General features: G+C 39.7%; 2 protein-coding genes across 4 annotated transcripts in view; one reads left to right on the top strand and one right to left on the bottom strand.

Annotated features, from left to right (window-relative positions):
- Positions 1 to 8118, top strand: part of LOC123774812 (high mobility group nucleosome-binding domain-containing protein 5) — a 29011-nt gene extending 20893 nt beyond the window's left edge. For all 3 annotated transcript variants that reach the window (XM_069310846.1, XM_069310845.1, XM_045769440.2), the window contains one exon: positions 7427 to 8118. In XM_069310846.1, the coding sequence (XP_069166947.1) occupies positions 7427 to 7568 (142 nt within the window). In that variant the 3' untranslated portion in view covers positions 7569 to 8118. The remainder of the gene's footprint in view (positions 1 to 7426) is intronic.
- A 145-nt stretch (positions 8119 to 8263) lies between these two features.
- LOC123774811 (glutamate receptor ionotropic, kainate 5) overlaps positions 8264 to 17500 on the bottom strand; it is a 42351-nt gene continuing 33114 nt past the window's right edge. The window contains exons 5-10 of the mRNA XM_045769439.2: positions 16841 to 17022; positions 15399 to 15613; positions 14012 to 14167; positions 12806 to 12912; positions 11705 to 11868; positions 8264 to 11034 (exon numbers count right to left, since the gene is read on the bottom strand). Coding sequence (XP_045625395.2) covers positions 10973 to 11034; positions 11705 to 11868; positions 12806 to 12912; positions 14012 to 14167; positions 15399 to 15613; positions 16841 to 17022 — 886 coding nt within the window. The 3' untranslated portion in view covers positions 8264 to 10972. The remainder of the gene's footprint in view (positions 11035 to 11704; positions 11869 to 12805; positions 12913 to 14011; positions 14168 to 15398; positions 15614 to 16840; positions 17023 to 17500) is intronic.

The following is a 17500-nucleotide window of genomic DNA, read 5'->3' as shown; positions in this document are numbered from 1 at the left end:
ATAATAATAATAATAATTTTTATTTAGGTAAGGTACATACATAAAGAGATTTACAAAGTTTGTTGGCTTTATAGATAGAGCTAGTACATACAATGCCTAAAGCCACTATTACGCAAAGCGTTTCGGGCAGGAAAAACATTAATGACTACAGCTTAAAACTAATGGGTAAAAAGAAAAGATGTGATCAGTACATATAAAAAATAGAGGTAAAAGAGGGGGGAACATTGTTGAAAAAGCAGCACAAATACAATTACAAATTATTACAGAAAATTACATTCAAACAGCGTTGATTTGAAAAACAAAAAAACAGAAAATATACATGGGTTGACAACAGGGGGGTAAGGTGGGTTACATGGAATTTATTAGGTATAGCTTCGTTTTTAACTTAAACTGGTTGAGAGAGGTACAGTCTTTAACATGGTTGGGAAGGTCATTCCACATTCTGGGCCCCTTGATTTGTAGAGCATTTCTGGTTTGATTTAGTCGTACTCTAGGAATATCAAAACTGTATTTATTTCTGGTGTGGTGCTCATGGGTTCTGTTACAACCTTCTATGAAGCTTTTGAGATCAGGATTGGCATTATAGTTTAGCGTTTTATATATGTATAATACACATGAGAGAATGTGCAGTGACTTAATGTCTAACATATTCAGAGATTTGAGTAGGGGTACCGAGTGATGTCTGGGGCCAGAATTGGATATTGTCCTAATAGCAGCTTTGTGTTGAGTAATTAGAGGACGTAAGTGATTTTGGGTAGTAGAGCCCCAAGCACAAATACCATAGTTGAGATATGGATAGATAAGGGAGTAATAGAGAGTCACCAGGGCAGGGCGTGGTACATAATATCTGATCTTAGAAAGAATGCCCACAGTTTTTGAAACTTTTTTTGATATGTTTAGAATGTGTCCCTGGAAATTCAGCTTTGGTCAATGAGAATGCCAAGGAATTTGCCATCTAATTTGTTACAAATTTGGGTATTGTTTATACTGTAAACCATAACGACTTTTTACTTAAACTTCACCACTATGGACTCCGAGGCCTTGCTCTGAACTAAATTCGATCCTATCTTATTGACAGACACTAATATGTAGTCATCAGTGATATAACCTTCCCCACTCTACCATTAAGCATAGGCGTGCCACAGGGCAGCATCTGAGGACCTATTTCATATATGCATCAATGATTGGCCAAGTATCTCTTAGCATTCTTAAACCTATACTATTTGCTAACGATACTACCTTCATCTCTTCAGACCCAAACCCACATACACTAAATAATATTGTAAATAACGAATTAAAAAAAGTCCACTTATGGATGTCAACCAACAAACTCACACTACACATAGAAAAGATGTACTACATTTGATTTGGAAGTAAATCATCAGAGCAAATTAAACTTCAGATAGACAATATTAACATTAGCAATAAAAATGATGGAAAGTTCCTTGACCTATACATAGACAAGAGACTAAACTTCAGCACCCACATAAAACACAGCCAAGATAATATATAAAACTGTCGGTATACTCTCTAAAACCATATATTATGTTCCCCCACTGTGTTCTCTCATTATACTACTCGCTAATTTATCTCTATTTTACATGCGATATCTGCACATGGGGTTCAACCACTGCAGATTACCACAAGCCCATCATCACCTAGCAAAAATCTGCCATCAGAACTAGAACAAATGCTGTCTTCAAACAATGCACAATACCTCTGTTTAAATCGATAAACATAAACTCACTCCACACATTCTCGTATTATTTACATTTACAAAACCTTCTTCATAAATGCTAATCCTGATCTGAAACTCTTCCTTGATAGATGAGCACCACACCAGAAATAAATATCTCTTTGATATCCCCAGAATCAAACTAAATCTGTGCAAACACTCTATGCAAATAAAAGGGCTCAGTCTATGGAACTCATTCCTTACTGAATTAACAAATTGTTCAACTTATGCCTTATTCAAAAGTAAAACCAAAAAGTACTTCATTTCATCCTTATAATTTCCTACATTGTGCTTCAAAATCACACTGCATCTTATGCTCACATTCACTCAATATTAGTACTTAAGACATGCTATTTTACCAGTTAAATCATTTCCGTCAATTTATATAGTACTTATTATGTTGAACTCAAATTTTGCTACAATGTACCTATCAATAATCTTACCTTATCTGTTAGATTAAGGACCTGCCCGAAACTCTATGCGTGTTAGTGGCTTTGCACAAATGTAAGACCACTATTGTTATGTATTCTCACAAACCCAATGTACCGTCTTATAAATAAATAAATAAATAAATAAATAAAAAGCATGCAGTTAAAATATAGTAGGTGATATCTATTAATTTTGAGTTAAAAGTTACGTGTCAGGTTGATAAGAGCCTGCATGCCGATGAGAATATTTTTGACACAATTTGGTCAAATAATGTTAAGTATCTACACAAATAAGTCTTAAGTTCATGCTAAAAAAAATGAAATGACGACGTTTGATACCTGAAGTGTTATTTCACATGAAAGCTTAGTTAGTAACGGTCTATAACAAGGAAATATTAAGTACATTTGAATAAATCCTCGCGAAGTTTAAAGAGATTATTGCTTTCAAAATATAACTAAATATTTGTGATTAAAAAAATTGTCATGAATGTTTTTTTTTTGTGGTAATTAGACCATGATTGCATAGACTATGCCAATGGAAGTGATTTGATTTAAAGGCCTAAGATTAACCACAGGATGAGAGCGCGGATATAAATACAGAGAGGTAAGCTCGCTTCTCAGTGTATTTATCATGAGTGTTTATTTTAGTACCGGATTTAGTTCAGAAGTATAGTATACCTAATGGTTGGTCAGAACGCTATTGTGGTGGCCTTTAAAAAACCCTCCAGCGGTAACACCAAATCAGTATTGTTGGTTTAATAGCTGTAAGCGTGTTACTTTGAAATACTTTTAAGATGTTGAAAGACCATATTGGTAATGTATATCTGGTGCGTATTATTTTTTGTATTATCATTTTAATTATATATGCAAGAGTTCTTACATTCTTGTAAGAACTTTTGATATGCTTGCATCTGTCTGATAAAAACTTTATGTATGCTGTTGGGCTTAAAGCCTATCAACTGCGGAAGGGATAAGGCCACCAGATTACTGGTAAACCAGCAAATATGCTTAACTTCTGAAGATATGTTAACTTGTCTTCTCCAATACTTTGGGAAAACTGCACGTACTCTAAATGAGACTCAAGGAACACAAAAGAAGTTTTAAGTCTGCAGACACAAACAATGCTCTCTCCTGTCATGTTAGGGATTCTAATCATCCTATTGATTGGTCTTCTAAAATAATCTTTCCTGCTCTTCACAGACGCCGTCTTGTCGAGTCGGCTCTGATACACAACCTTCACAACTTGAACATTAGTCCTGGCTTTGTTGCTGTTGACTTCCATGTCACAGTATATAAACTCAGTGTATATACATCGAGAAGAGCGATAGACTTTGTATTTATCCCCTATTGAACCCTAGGAGAGCACTTCACTAAATATGTGAACGAAAATTATTGTAGAAATGAGAGATTCGATATGATAATGTACGTGGAAGGCGGTATTTGTGATGCACCAAGAATATATATAATATAAATTATGTCATGAAACAAATACACATAAGATTTTAGATGATCATTTGAGAAGCTCACCTAATAAAAGATTTGTGCACAATACGGCACGATTTTTAATCTCTGAAGATCTGTGAATTGTAAAAGTTGAGTAGGTTGTGACAGAAGAAAGGGATAATTACACATTTAATTTAATAAATACGATTATACAAACTACTGGAACATATCTTGAGGTTACCTTGAGATGGTTTCGAAAATCAGTGCCCTCGTGGCACGGTCTCTTACCAGGTCGCCTGGTTCGTGGTCTGATCAACCAGGCTGTCAGACACTGTTGCTTGCAGTTTGTAGTCTATCCCCAGACCAGATTCATCACCATGAGAAACTACACCCATTATGAAACCATCTAAACAGTTATCTAGTTATTTTTGATGGTCTGAAAGCATATTACAGTTCCAGTAATAGTCTACATGTAAACTGGCAAATGATCTTTTGTCGTGAACAGAGATTATTCTCAAGTTATAACTTTATTTAATAAAAACCGTTGGTTTAAAATATGAAAAGTGTATATTAAATAAATAAATAAATAAATAAATAAATGTTTATTTAGGTAAGGTACACACATACAAGAGATTTTACAAAGTTTGTTGGGTTAATAGATAGAGCTAGTACATACAATGCCTAAAGCCACTATTACGCAAAGCGTTTCGGGCAGGAAAAACAATAATGACTAAAGCTTAATACTAATGGGTATAAAGAATAAAATGTGTTGAGAACAAATAAAAATAGAGGTAAAAGAGGGGGGAACATGGCTGAAAAAGCAGCACAAATACAATTACAAATTATTACAGACAATTACATTCAAACAGCATTGTTTTGAAAAAAAACCAGACATGGGTTGACAACAGAGGGGTAAGGTAGGTTACAGGGAATTTATTAGGTATAGCTTCGTTTTTATCTTAAACTGGTTGAGAGAGGTACAGTCTTTAACATGGTTGGGAAGGTCATTCCACATTCTGGGTCCCTTGATTTGTAGAGCATTTCTAGTTTGATTAAGTCGTGCTCTAGGAATATCAAAACTGTATTTATTTCTGGTATGGTGCTCATGGGTTCTGTTACAACCTTCAATGCATCTTTTGAGGTCAGGATTGGCATTGCAGTTCAGCGTTTTATATATGTATGATACACATGAGAGAATGTGCAGTGACTTAATATCTAACATATTCAGAGATTTGAGTAGGGGTACCGAGTGATGTCTGGGGCTAGAGTTGGATATTGTCCTAATAGCAGCTTTGTGTTGAGTAATTAGAGGACGTAAATGATTTTGGGTAGTAGAACCCCAAGCACAAATACCATAGTTGAGATATGGATAGATGAGGGAGTAATAGAGTCACCAGGGCAGGGCGGGGTACATAATATCTGATCTTAGAAAGAATGCCAACAGGTTTTGAAACTTTTTTTGATATATTTAGAATGTGTCCCTGGAAATTCAGCTGGTGGTCGATGAGAACGCCATGGAATTTGCCATCTAATTTGTTACAAATTTGGGTATTGTTTATTTTGAGATTTATTTGATTAGAGGATTTATTGCCAAACAGAATATAGAACGTTTTGTCAATGTTAAGGGTGAGTTTGTTGGCAGTTAGTCAAAGATGGACTTTCTTTAGCTCAGTATTTACTGTGGCATTTAGAGCAAGGGGGTCAGGACTGGAGTAAATGAAGGTTGTGTCGTCAGCAAATAGAATTGGTTTGAGGTGTTGGGAGGCATTTGGAAGGTCATTAATGTAGATGAGAAAGAGGAGAGGGCCAAGTGTGCTGCCCTGAGGAACACCAATGTTGATAGGTAGGGTGGGAGAAATTGTATTATTCACAGAAACATACTGGAGCCTGTCAGTAAGGTAAGATTTGAGGTATTGCAGGAAGTGTCCTCTGACTCCATAATGATGTAATTTAAGAAGAAGGTTTTGGTGGTTGACAGTGTCAGAAGCCTTACGCAGGTCCACAAATAACCCAACAGGGAACTCTTTTTTATCAAGAGCTGCGTGAATCAAGTTAATCATACTAATAAGTGCATCGTTAGTGCTTTTTTTGGGTCTGAAGCCATATTGACAAGAGCTAAGTATATTGTGTTTGGCTAGAAAAGAGTAAAGCTGCTTATAGATTAGTTTTTCAAATATTTTTGACGTTAGGCTGGATTGATATAGGTCTGTAGTTGTTAACATCTGTGAGATCACCACATTTGTGGACAGGGGTTACTCTTGCTTTTTTTTGGAATGTCTGGAAAGGTTTGGAGTTCAAGTGACTTGTTGAAGAGCAATACAATAGCAGGGGCTAAAGATCTGGAGGCTTTTTTGTAAATCAAAGTTGGCATCTCCTCGAGGGCACTAGACTTGGTTTTAAGGGAAAGGATTATCTCATTGACATCAGTGGAATTAGTAGGCTTTAGGTACAGAGACTGTGGATAGTTACCTGTAAGATAGTCCTTAACATCAGTACTGGAAGATGGAATATCATTTGCAAGGGATGACCCAATGGAAGAGAAGAACCTATTGAACTCAATAGCAGAATCAGAGGCTGAAAGCTGACCAACGTTATTGGACAGGAGTGTTGGTTTGTTATTTAAAATCTTCTTTGATCCCAATATTTGTGAAATTGTGCTCCAAGTTTTTTTAATGTTGCTCTTTATTTGGGTAAATTTATCTTCATAGTATTTAGTTTTGGCTCGTCTAATTATTTTAGATAGCAATAACGAGTAATTCTTTGAGAATTCTTTAGAGACGGTTCCTAACCTATACTTCTTCTCAAGGTCATGTTTTTTGTTAATGGATTTAAGTATTCCCTTTGTAAGCCAAGGATTGTTAAGCCTTTTGTTTGTGACTTGTTTTGTAAGCATAGGACAGTGGGTGTTATAAAGGCTAAGAGTTGTTTGAAGAAAAGATTGCACTGCTAGGTTGATGTCCCCTATGTTACCTAACTCGGACTCCCAGTTGACATTATCAGCAGCAGTTATAAAATTGTTTATAGCAGTTTCATTGTGCAGCCTAAAGCTTAACTCCCTTGACTCAAGAGGTGGTTTGATAATGTTAGTTAAGAGAAATGTGGGGTAATGGTCTGTAGTGCTATCGGTGATTATACCTGAAGTAAGCGGAGAGGTTATGTTGGTCCAGATGTGATCTAGAGTCGTAGCAGTACTATCAGTGATTCTAGTTGGTCTAGTGATTAAGGGTATGAGGAAGCAGGAATTCATACAGTTGAGGAAGCTAACAGCAGTAGGGTGTTCAGGCTCGCAGAGGTCAATATTAAAGTCCCCTGCGATAATTAGATGGTTTTTGTTCAGTCTGTTATCTAGTATAAGATTTCTAAATATTGGAATCGTTTTCTTTAAAGAATTTGGTTTACTGTTGACGGAATTCTCGAGCACACTGAAACAGTTTTCGATTTCTATATTTCACATTATCATCAATAATACATCGTATTAATATAACCAAATGTAGTGAAACCTAACTTAATCTAACCAAGCCTAACCTTAACCTAACCTAAGCATGGAAAGTGAGTAGATAATAGCATAAATTATGTAGTCGTTCTCAATCCATTTTGTTGAGGGGATCTCCACCCTAAGGACAGGTTGCAGTTTCACGTATGAATTTGGTTGATCAGATATAAAACACTATTTTATAAGTATAAAATATAACATCAACAAGGATTTGCATTGAGAGAAGTCTGTAGATTAATATAAATAGTGAACTAGATTCTAATTAAAATATTTATTTGTTAACTGACATATGCCATTAATTAATTTGCTTATTATAATTTTTAAAAGGTATGGTATTCGCCAGAAAGTAGAAGATATATGTGTCGAGGTTCTTGCACTGAAGGGACATAGGGAGAACTTAATGAATGAGAAGACCTTTCTGGAAGAGTCTAGTAAGAAGCTGGTCTCTGAGCGCTCAAAACTCCCTTAGTCACAAATATCGTTTTGAGATGAAGATGAACAATATGCCTATTCTTTATTTGTTTTGGATGCGGAATATAATTTCCATTTGCAATGCTATTTAGATTCATTTATGATAGTGCCTTAGTTCTCAATGTTAAATCAAAGGGGTAAGCACTTATAGACAGGAAGGAGACCTTATAAGGAATATAGAGCTCCTCTAGAAAATCAGTTGATGGTGAAAAGTTTTCTATATTTAGTAAATATTTACTAAAGTAGTTGCTTATGAGGAAAATCAAGCCTTCTCCAGCTAACAACCGGTCAAGGCCAAAGGATTAATTTTTCGGGCAGAGTTGTGTATATGGATGTCGCCTTGTAGCTGAATTTTGTTTTCAAAACATTATTAAACTGCATTTAATTTAAATTGTATTAAGTTATATAGGGTACCGTATCTTATTTTAATGAGTAATATGCTAGTACTAATTGGCTGATTTTTGTTATATGAATGTAATAGAAAAAATCTTTAAGTTGTATATTACATCATATATATATTGTTCGTGCAGTAAAGTGTTGTGCCAAAGTGATGTTCTTTTCATTTATCAATTTTTTCTTGCATTTGGACTCGGCACTTTGAAAATTGTACACGCACACACATCAGTGGCAAATCTTATAAAGGAAAAAAAGTACATAAGTTCTAACTTAATACCAAAAATTAAGCCTCCTTTACACGTGGAAAGTATGATTATGAAGTAATCATTAAGGGGAGAAATAGTATAGACAATGACTGTAGGTTTGGTTAGTAATACAAATTAAGTAGCAAAAGTGTCAACTATATAAAATATGAGTATGGTAAATGAAAAGAATATTGATCACCATCAATGTTAAACGCATTTCTCTTATAGTATACTAGGGGGGGGGGTACCCGCCATTCTCTGGGTCTGTGCCTGTCTACCCTCTCTTATCAATTTATTTCTATATATTTATCTATTTATCTGTCTACTTCTATACCTGTTGACTCCTTCCCCCCCCCCCCTTTCTCCCCTCCCCTTGTGCTCTCTCTTAAGAAGCACTGAATCAACTATTATGTGTTTCTCAGACTGCTATTCTCTTCTTTTTTTTCTTTTGATTTTCTTGCAGTTTTTTTTCTTTTCATTACTAAGTGAACGAAAATCACACGAGATATTTCACATTTAACTCCACGAAAGTGGCATGATGGGGGTCTTCGCAATTGCTAATAATTATTAAAGCGTTTAATTTAGGCTTACCCTGATCAGCGCATGTCGTCCCTTACCCCAGACCATTCCCTCTGCAAATTTTGGTGATGATAATGTTTTCTATTAAGAAAGTCTGGAGCTGCTTCCTTAGTTCGAATATTCGTGTCAACACTTCCTCTTGAAAACCATCTAATTTCCATGTGTTGAAGTCATGTGGCTTTTCCCAGGCTTTCACTTTTTTTTTTTTTTTTTTTTTTTTTTTTTTTTTGCAAAATTGCAGTGGGTGCTGCATAATAAAGTTGACTATATTAACTTGAACCTATATTGACCTATATTAGGTCAAGAACATATTTCAAATCCCCAATCATTGTTGGAATGAGAACTTCTCCACGAAGAGAGCAGTGAATCGTAATAACATCTGGATTTTGTCATTGAGAAAGAGTAATAAATCCATTTATTGAGAAATTCATTGAGGGTTGCTATGGTAGCGACGCCACTCATGTGTCTCTGTTTACAAATCACGTATCTACTGGGATGAGAAATTCGTTGGCTCCCTCCCTAAAGGGTTTGCCAGAAATTAATTTATTAGGTATTAATATACAGCATTTACTTGAGAGTAAATAGTAAATAAATGTATGCTGTATTGTAACGTTAGCCTGTAAATTTTTCAATGATTTGTCAGAAACAAAGTAATCAGTAGTGAAGAGCAGGTGGAAGCATCGGCAACGTTCATTACTGCCCACCGAATTCCTTGCCGCTACCAAACTTCCCCGCCTCAACAAAATTTAACAAAATTTCTCCTTCCACGTAAAGCGCCGCTGCTTAAATAACATCACATGAATAATTAGCCAAGCAAACTTTCAAAATGCTTCATTGTTTTATTAGTAGGCACATTAAAACGTTAATAACTTTTTTTCTTAATTACAAAAAAGGTGGAAAGTTGTACTTTTTTTACTGCAAGCTTTTGAAAATTTTCACAAAACCCATAACATGGGCTCGCGGAACCCCAGTGTTTCTTAGAACCCTGGTTGGTAATCACTGCTCCGGACTGACGCTGCGGGAACTGTTGTTAAATTAAATGAGAAGGGGAAGGGATCAAGAGAAAGCGCCAAGCCGTTACAACTATAAGGGATCAGGATAGGAATTTGGGATGGGACGAGGAGGAAGGAATGATGCCCAACCACTTGGACGGTCGAGGATTGAACGCTGACCTACATGAAGCGAGATTGTCGCTCTACTGTCCAACTCAAGTGGTAGGCATGAAACCAGAGAGATAATCTGAGTTTATTGCGTGAAACTGCATTTACAGATATTTTATGTTATATTATCTAACTAACAAACAGTACATTTAAATGGGTGGGTATGGTTTATATAATAGATATTATCTTGTGCACTGTTTATTAGTCAATAGTTTATAGGTTGTACATGTTATTAGGTCAACATCTTATGTTACTTTATAATCTGGCGACTTCAATGAGTTTGAGTATTTGTGATTTTACAGTGTTAAGTCGTTCTTTGGCAATGAAAATTATTTATATATAATGAATACATTATTTTTCAGACATTACAATAATGCCAGTCATATAGAAAGCTAAATATAAATATAAGCTTCAGTTATAAATTTCAACACTTTGTATTACTGAATAAATTTACAATTAATTCAAACACAGTTGCCATCAACCTTAACTATAAGCCCAGAGCTCTCACCATCTGTCGATAACTTACTCTTTCGTCTTTCTTTTTGTATTTATTAATGTTTGTCATGAAGACCAAGGAACACAGGAACACTAGCAGGTCTGCTGCACACCAATCAGGACAGGAACTCATGATAAAGATATCTGGTCTGCTGCGACATCTGAAAGGCTGCATACCATGAGCAGTTTAGGGTCAGTAGGTTTGTGTGTTAAAGAGTCAGTAGTGTTGTGTGTGTTAAGGGTCAGTAGGGTTGTGTGTTAAGGGTCAGTAGGGAGGTGTGTGTTAAGGGTCAGTAGGGTTGTGTGTTAAAGGGCCAGTAGGGTTGTGTGTGTTAAGGGTCAGTAGGGTTGTGTGTGTTAAGGGTCAGTAGGGTTGTGTGTGTTAAGGGTCAGTAGGGTTGTGTGTGTTAAGGGTCAATAGGGTTGTGTGTGTTAAGGGTCAGTAGGGTTGGATGTGTTTAGGGTCAATAGGGTTGTGTGTGTTAAGGGTCAGTAGGGTTGGATGTGTTTAGGGTCAATAGGGATGTTCACTCTATGAGTGTGCGACAAGCCAGCTCGAGCAGGAAGGCCAATAACCCCAGAAACATCCCTGAGGAAAAGAGAACATATAATTAGCCAACATCTTTGAAGGACAACTTGTGTTTGACAATCATGTAAGCACACACGCACCTGAGCAGAGACTGAACTGGAAATACATTAAATGACAGTGACAAAGGACGGTGCATTCGACATGGTGTCCTTCAACCAGATCAGAGTTGGGTTGAACTCTCCGTGTTTCCTCGTGTTGGGCGACACACATTCCCACCCAACATAGCCCTCAGCTGCTACTCACAAACTAACGAAAATCAGGCAACAGCAACTGACGCTCCTCCTATTCACCTTGCTACCCCCTCCCCTTGCCTCTTTTTCAAACATTCCCAATCTTCTATCTCCTCCCCTTTCTCTCCCCTCCCCCTCTCTCTCAGAAAAATTATATAACGAAGCACTGACTGCAAAATATGTCTACGGACAACACAACACATATCAGGTTGTTCTTCATGAAAATCGGACGGTAAGGGGGCGGGGGTGTTAGGTGCCGATATTTCTTAAAGTGTGGCACTGTTGACGATCTCGACTAACCTATGTCACTCCCATACCCCACATACTTCACATGTGATAGCTGGATTCCCAAGTTGGGCCCCAAGCGTCTGGATTTCAATTTTGGGCAGAGATTCTATCATATAGATTAAGAGAGAGAGAGATTTACATATCTTTCTTACCTACGAGATAAACTATGAAGACACCGTAGAAATCGTTGAGCTGAAGAGGCCGCAGCTGGTTGTGGAGGCCATTCACAGGGTCTTCCTTCTCACACCTGGTCAGGAACGGCAGCGATTTACGGTACAAGTAATCCAGGATGCCGAAGTCCCTCAAGCCTCTCACTCTGTAAAGCAGACCTTTCTCATGTGTGTATACCATCGCTTTTGTATTTGTGTATGAGATGGCCCATACCTGATCAACCACGCTGTGACTCGTATGTCAGGCTGAGAACAGCCGTACTGAACAGCCTGGTTGATCAGACCAGCAACCAGGAGGCTTAGTCAGAGATCGGGCGGGTATATTAATCCTCGGAATCTTCAACAAGTAGTGGGTGTACTCACTTAGTTGTGCTTGCGGGGGTTGAGCTTTGGATCTTTGGTCCCGCCTCTCAACTGTCAATCAACTGGTGTACAGATTCTGGAGCCTATTAATTTAAGCTCTATCAATTCTACATTTGAAACTGTGTATAGGGTCTGCCTCCACCACATCACTGCCTAATGCATTCCATTTGTTAACTACTCTGACACTGAATTTTTTTTCTAATGATAAATGATAAAGCTACCCATTTTAAAGCTACCCATGAAATGATAAAGCAACCCATTTCATTATGTATGAGGTCAATTTTTTTTATTGGAGTGAAAATTAACGTAGATATATGACCGAACCTAACCAACCCTACCTAACCTAACCTAACCTAACCTAACCTAACCTATCTTTATAGGTTAGGTTAGATTAGGTAGCCGAAAAAGTTAGGTTAGGTTAGGTTACGTAGTCGAAAAACAATTAATTCATGAAAACTTGGCTTATTAGGCAAATCGGGCCTTGCATAGCAGGCTGAGAAGTGCGTTCTGGCTAGTAGGTACGACATATATATATATATATATATATATATATATATATATACACACACACACAACGAGAAACGTACTCTGGTTCTGCGTGTATATTCACTCAATATTTGCTTTAGTTCTAAACTATGTTCAGGACTGAAGTATAACTGCTGGTTGGTCACTAAGCGTCAAGACCTTAATAATTCACTACAAAACCAAAGGGAAACTCACAGAGGATCGATTTTCTGCTTGAGCGGAGAGCCCTTCGGGAATGCCAGGCTCAGGCTGGAGGAGCCGAAGTAGCTGCCCTTGGCGATGTAGTGGCTACACTTCTTGCTCTGCAAAACCACACAACACTATCAGCACCATACACACCACCACCACCACCGCGCGCGCACGCACGCACGCACACACACAGGGTCTGGTAGCTGAGTGGACCGCGCGTGGGACTCGTAATCTTGTGGCCTGGGTTCGATTCCCGGCGCAGGCAGAAACAAATGGACAGAGTTTCTTTCACCCTGATGCCTCTGTTACCTAGCAGTAAATAGGTACCTGGGAGTTATAATAATAATAATAATAAACGAACATGAAAAACATGATTTTACGCAGAAATTAACTCATTTTATAACGAAATTGGGCAAAAATAGGTGGCAGGTGACGCCCAATCTATGGCCGCTTTTAGGTGAACACTTTTATCTTTACTGTGGTAAAAAAAAATATATTAGTGACCCCAGTGGAGAAGCTGGTAATCAGAACAAAATCCCTAATAACTTGGGAAGAACACCTTGCTGAATCTTGCGTAGGGATGTTTCTTAGGACGTTCCTATGAACCTTCCTCACACGGCACTTTTAAGAAGAAATATATGACAATTAGTTAGTCTAGGCCCAGAGCTACACAACTTGTTTAGTAAGCAAGGCCCGAATTTCTTCACAGCGATTTTCGTTATTTTCAAATATTTCTCTCCAAATTGTTTCATATTTAATAATATTACTATGTTATAATAAGCATATTAATTATGGACTTAGGTTAGGCTAGATTAAAATTTCATGATAGTTTTGACAAAAAAATCCAATCATATATCCAACGACGAAGTTTATTTTATGAAAAATATTATAAAATTTAATAGTTAATGAAAATTCGTTTTGTTAGACAATTAACATTTCGGTAAGACATATACACCAGGAAGTGCAGCCTCTCTTCTCAGTATTTACTATTTGCCTGCAGAATCGAGCTATTAGCGCGATTCTGCAGGCAAATAGTAAATACTGAGAAGAGAGGCTGCACTTCCCGGTATATATTGTGTATATACACAGACGTTACTTAAAGCCTGGACGATGATCAAGTCTGAGGTATACTTAAAAAAATCAAAATTACAGTTGAAAAAAAAAATAGTTTTTAAGGAGCCAAAGGAGCCAAGGTGGAAGAAGTTGACTTACCTTAGCAGTGATGGTATCTATCAATGCCTCTAAAGTCGGCCGATTAGTGAAGAAAGCCAGCTGCCCCAAGGTGATCTTGACCTTTGCGCCTTCGATGTCTTTGTTGATGACTTGTTGCTTCTGCAGGCGCTGGAGCAACGTTCCCGGCCTCGCCTCCTGCAGCCCCAACATTATCATCACTACTCCTTACATATTGTAACCATTTTTGTTAATGTAGATCAAGTAGATAAATGATCTTCACGCACGCACGCACGCACGCACGCACACACACACACACACACACACACACACACACACACACACACACACACACACACACACACACACACACACATCCCTGGAAAACAGAAGAGTAAGGGGAGACATGATAACCACCTACAAAATTCTCAGGGGAATTGACAGGGTGGACACAGACAAACTCTTCAGCACGGGTGGGACACGAACAAGGGGACACAGGTGGAAACTTAGTACCCAGATGAGCCACAGAGACGTTAGAAAGAATTTTTTCAGTGTCAGAGTAGTTAATAAATGGAATGCACTAGGAAGTGATGTGGTGGAGGCTGACTCCATACACAGTTTCAAATGTAGATATGATAGAGCCCAGTAGGCTCAGGAATCTGTACACCAGTTGATTGACAGTTGAGAGGCGGGACCAAAGAGCCAAAGCTCAACCCCCGCAAGCACAATTAGGTGAGTACACATACACACACACTAACTCAAAAGGGGCCTGGCGGCTGAGTGGATAGCGCTCGTGTTTCGTAGGCCTAGGGACCGGGGATCGATCCCCAGCGATGGCAGAAACAAAAATGGGCTGAGTTTCTTTCACCCAGATGCCCCCCTGTTACCTAGCAGTAAATAGGTACCTGAGAGTTAGACAGCTGTTACGGGCTTCTTCCTGTGTGTGTGTGTGTGTGTGTAAAAAAAAAATAGTGGTAGTTAGTAACAGTTGATTGATTGACAGTTGAGAGGCGGGCCGGAAGAGCAGAGCCCAACCCCGCAAGTACAACTAGGTGAATACACACACGCACACACTGCTAGAGTTAGATGTGACAAAGGCTATAGGCCCGGATGGAATCTCGCCATGGATAGTAATGGAAGGAGCAGAAGCACTGTGTCTGCCACTCTCCATAGTGTATAACAAATCATTGGTAACAGGTGAACTGCCAGAAATTTGGCAGTGAACTAAAGGCCAGTGTCCCGAACTTGCATACCATGCAAGGGGTCCACCACCGCCCACAGGGTGCAGTATGGGGTCCACCACCGCCCACAGGGTGCAGTATGGGGTTCACCACCGCCCACAGGGTGCCGTAAAGGGGTCCAAAATAAAGAAATTACTCCCAAAAGTTAATCTACTTGGAAGAATCACGCTGGTAAGTAAATGACTCACTTGTATGGCTGATGCTAAGAAGTTATCGGGGACCGTGAAGACTTTGATGTTAGTCTGGACCAGCTCCTCCAAGCTGTTGAAGGGCAGCTGCAGGATGGGCAGCGTCAACATGGCCATGAGGTTGGAGCGGTATACGGAGCCCAGGACGAACGCCATCAACAGCCATGTGCCGGTCAGCACGCGCACTGTTGCCGCCACTGGCCACCATGTTGACCCTGGCCACACAGTCATGCTTAGTCACTCACACTCAGGACACTCATGCTGTGACGAGTCAAGCTCTGGTGAGTATCAGCGGTGGTGAACATCAGCAGTGATGAGTCAAGCTGTGGTGGGTCAAGCTGTTAGCAGTCCAGTTGTGGTTAATGTCAGGGGGGGGGAGTCTAGCTGTGATTAATGTCAAGGGGATGAGTCAAGCTCTGGTTAATGTCAGGGGGGGGGGGTGAGTCAAGCTGTGGTTAATGTCAGGGGGTGAGGCAAGCAGTGGTTAATGTCAGGGGGGTGAGACAAGCAGTGGTTAATGTCAGGGGGGTGAGGCAAGCTGTGGTTAATGTCAGGGGGGTGAGACAAGCTGTGGTTAATGTCGGGGGTGAGTCAAGCAGTGGTTAATGTCAGGGGGGTGAGGCAAGCTGTGGTTAATGTCAGGGGGGTGAGTCAAGCAGTGGTTAATGTCAGGGGGGTGAGGCAAGCTGTGGTTAATGTCAGAGGGGGTGAGGCAAGCTGTGGTTAATGTCAGAGGGGTTGAGGCAAGCTGTGGTTAATGTCAGAGGGGGTGAGGCAAGCTGTGGTTAATGTCAGAGGGGGTGAGGCAAGCTGTGGTTAATGTCAGAGGGGGTGAGGCAAGCTGTGGTTAATGTCAGAGGGGGTGAGGCAAGCTGTGGTTAATGTCAGAGGGGGTGAGGCAAGCTGTGTTTAAGGACAAGTTCATAGGGGTCCGATAGCTTATCAAGCCACAAAATGGTTCTTATACGGGACCAGTAAAGGCTTTCTTACTGACCGGTAATGGTTCTTACACGGGACCAGTAAAGGCTTTCTTACTGACCGGTAATGGTTCTCATATTGGACCAGTAAAGCCCCCCTCCCTTTCCAGCCCGTTGTCGTCGTGAGGAAGCTTGGTAGACGGCCAAGTATGGTTTAGTATGTGTTATATTATAACACATACTAAACCAGGTTATGGGATTTTCTACTGAAAATTTTGATGGGTCTCATTCTGATACTAAACCCAAGATTAGAATTTCATACTAAACAAAATCTAACACTTGATCAGGCTTATGTTGTTTTATACCATTGGTCTCATACTAGACTAGGTAATGTAATCTCATATTGGACCAAGTATTTATCATACTCAACCTGGTGATAAAATCTCATACTGAACTGGGTGATGGGGTCCTAATGTGAGCCAGTTGACGGTGTTCCCTCATACTGGGAGGTGGCTAAGGACATACCCTGAGACAAGGTAGCTGCAAGGGTCCAGAGGAAGGCTTGCCCTCCAGCGTCGTCACCTGGCCCCTGAGCGTCGTCACCTGGCCCCGGAGTGTCGTCACCTGGCCCCTGAGCGTCGTCACCTGGCCCCGAAGCGTCCCCCAGGGGCACGCTTCCCCCTCCACTACATAGCTGGTCGCAACGGCTGAAAGACCAAACCTGTTAATCCATTGTGTTGACTTGCTCTCAACAGAGCTGTGTTACAGAACGTCTCCCGATCAATCAAAAAAACTTTCGAAAGCTGCTTGGACAAAAAGGACGCATCTGCTGTGGCTTCGCGAAAGCGACAGCTGATGCGCCCTATTTATCCAAGCAGGACCATGATCCCTTCTTCTTGATAGTAGGTGCAGTTTGCATGAAGGGTTTACCCCTCCTGATGACTGCACCAGTACCGATGTTGGGAGACGCGTTTATGTTGAGGAAGATAAGAGTGTCAAAAGTGCTCGTTGCGTTACGTTGTAGATAGAGGAACGGCGGCTAAAACAGAGGTGGATGTGAGAGGGAGACTTGCCACACCGTAGGACACCGTATGTTGTGTTTATGGCGTCAGCTGATCCAAGAAGTTGCGTTGTGCGCATGAAGTCTTCTAATATTTTACCGGGAACCACTGTATCGGAAAGCGC

Source organism: Procambarus clarkii, chromosome 68 (assembly GCF_040958095.1).
Source record: "Procambarus clarkii isolate CNS0578487 chromosome 68, FALCON_Pclarkii_2.0, whole genome shotgun sequence".
NCBI classification, from domain to species: Eukaryota; Metazoa; Arthropoda; class Malacostraca; order Decapoda; family Cambaridae; genus Procambarus; species Procambarus clarkii.
The sequence above is the reverse complement of the archived record's forward strand: the minus strand, read 5'-3'. Positions and strand labels throughout refer to the sequence as shown.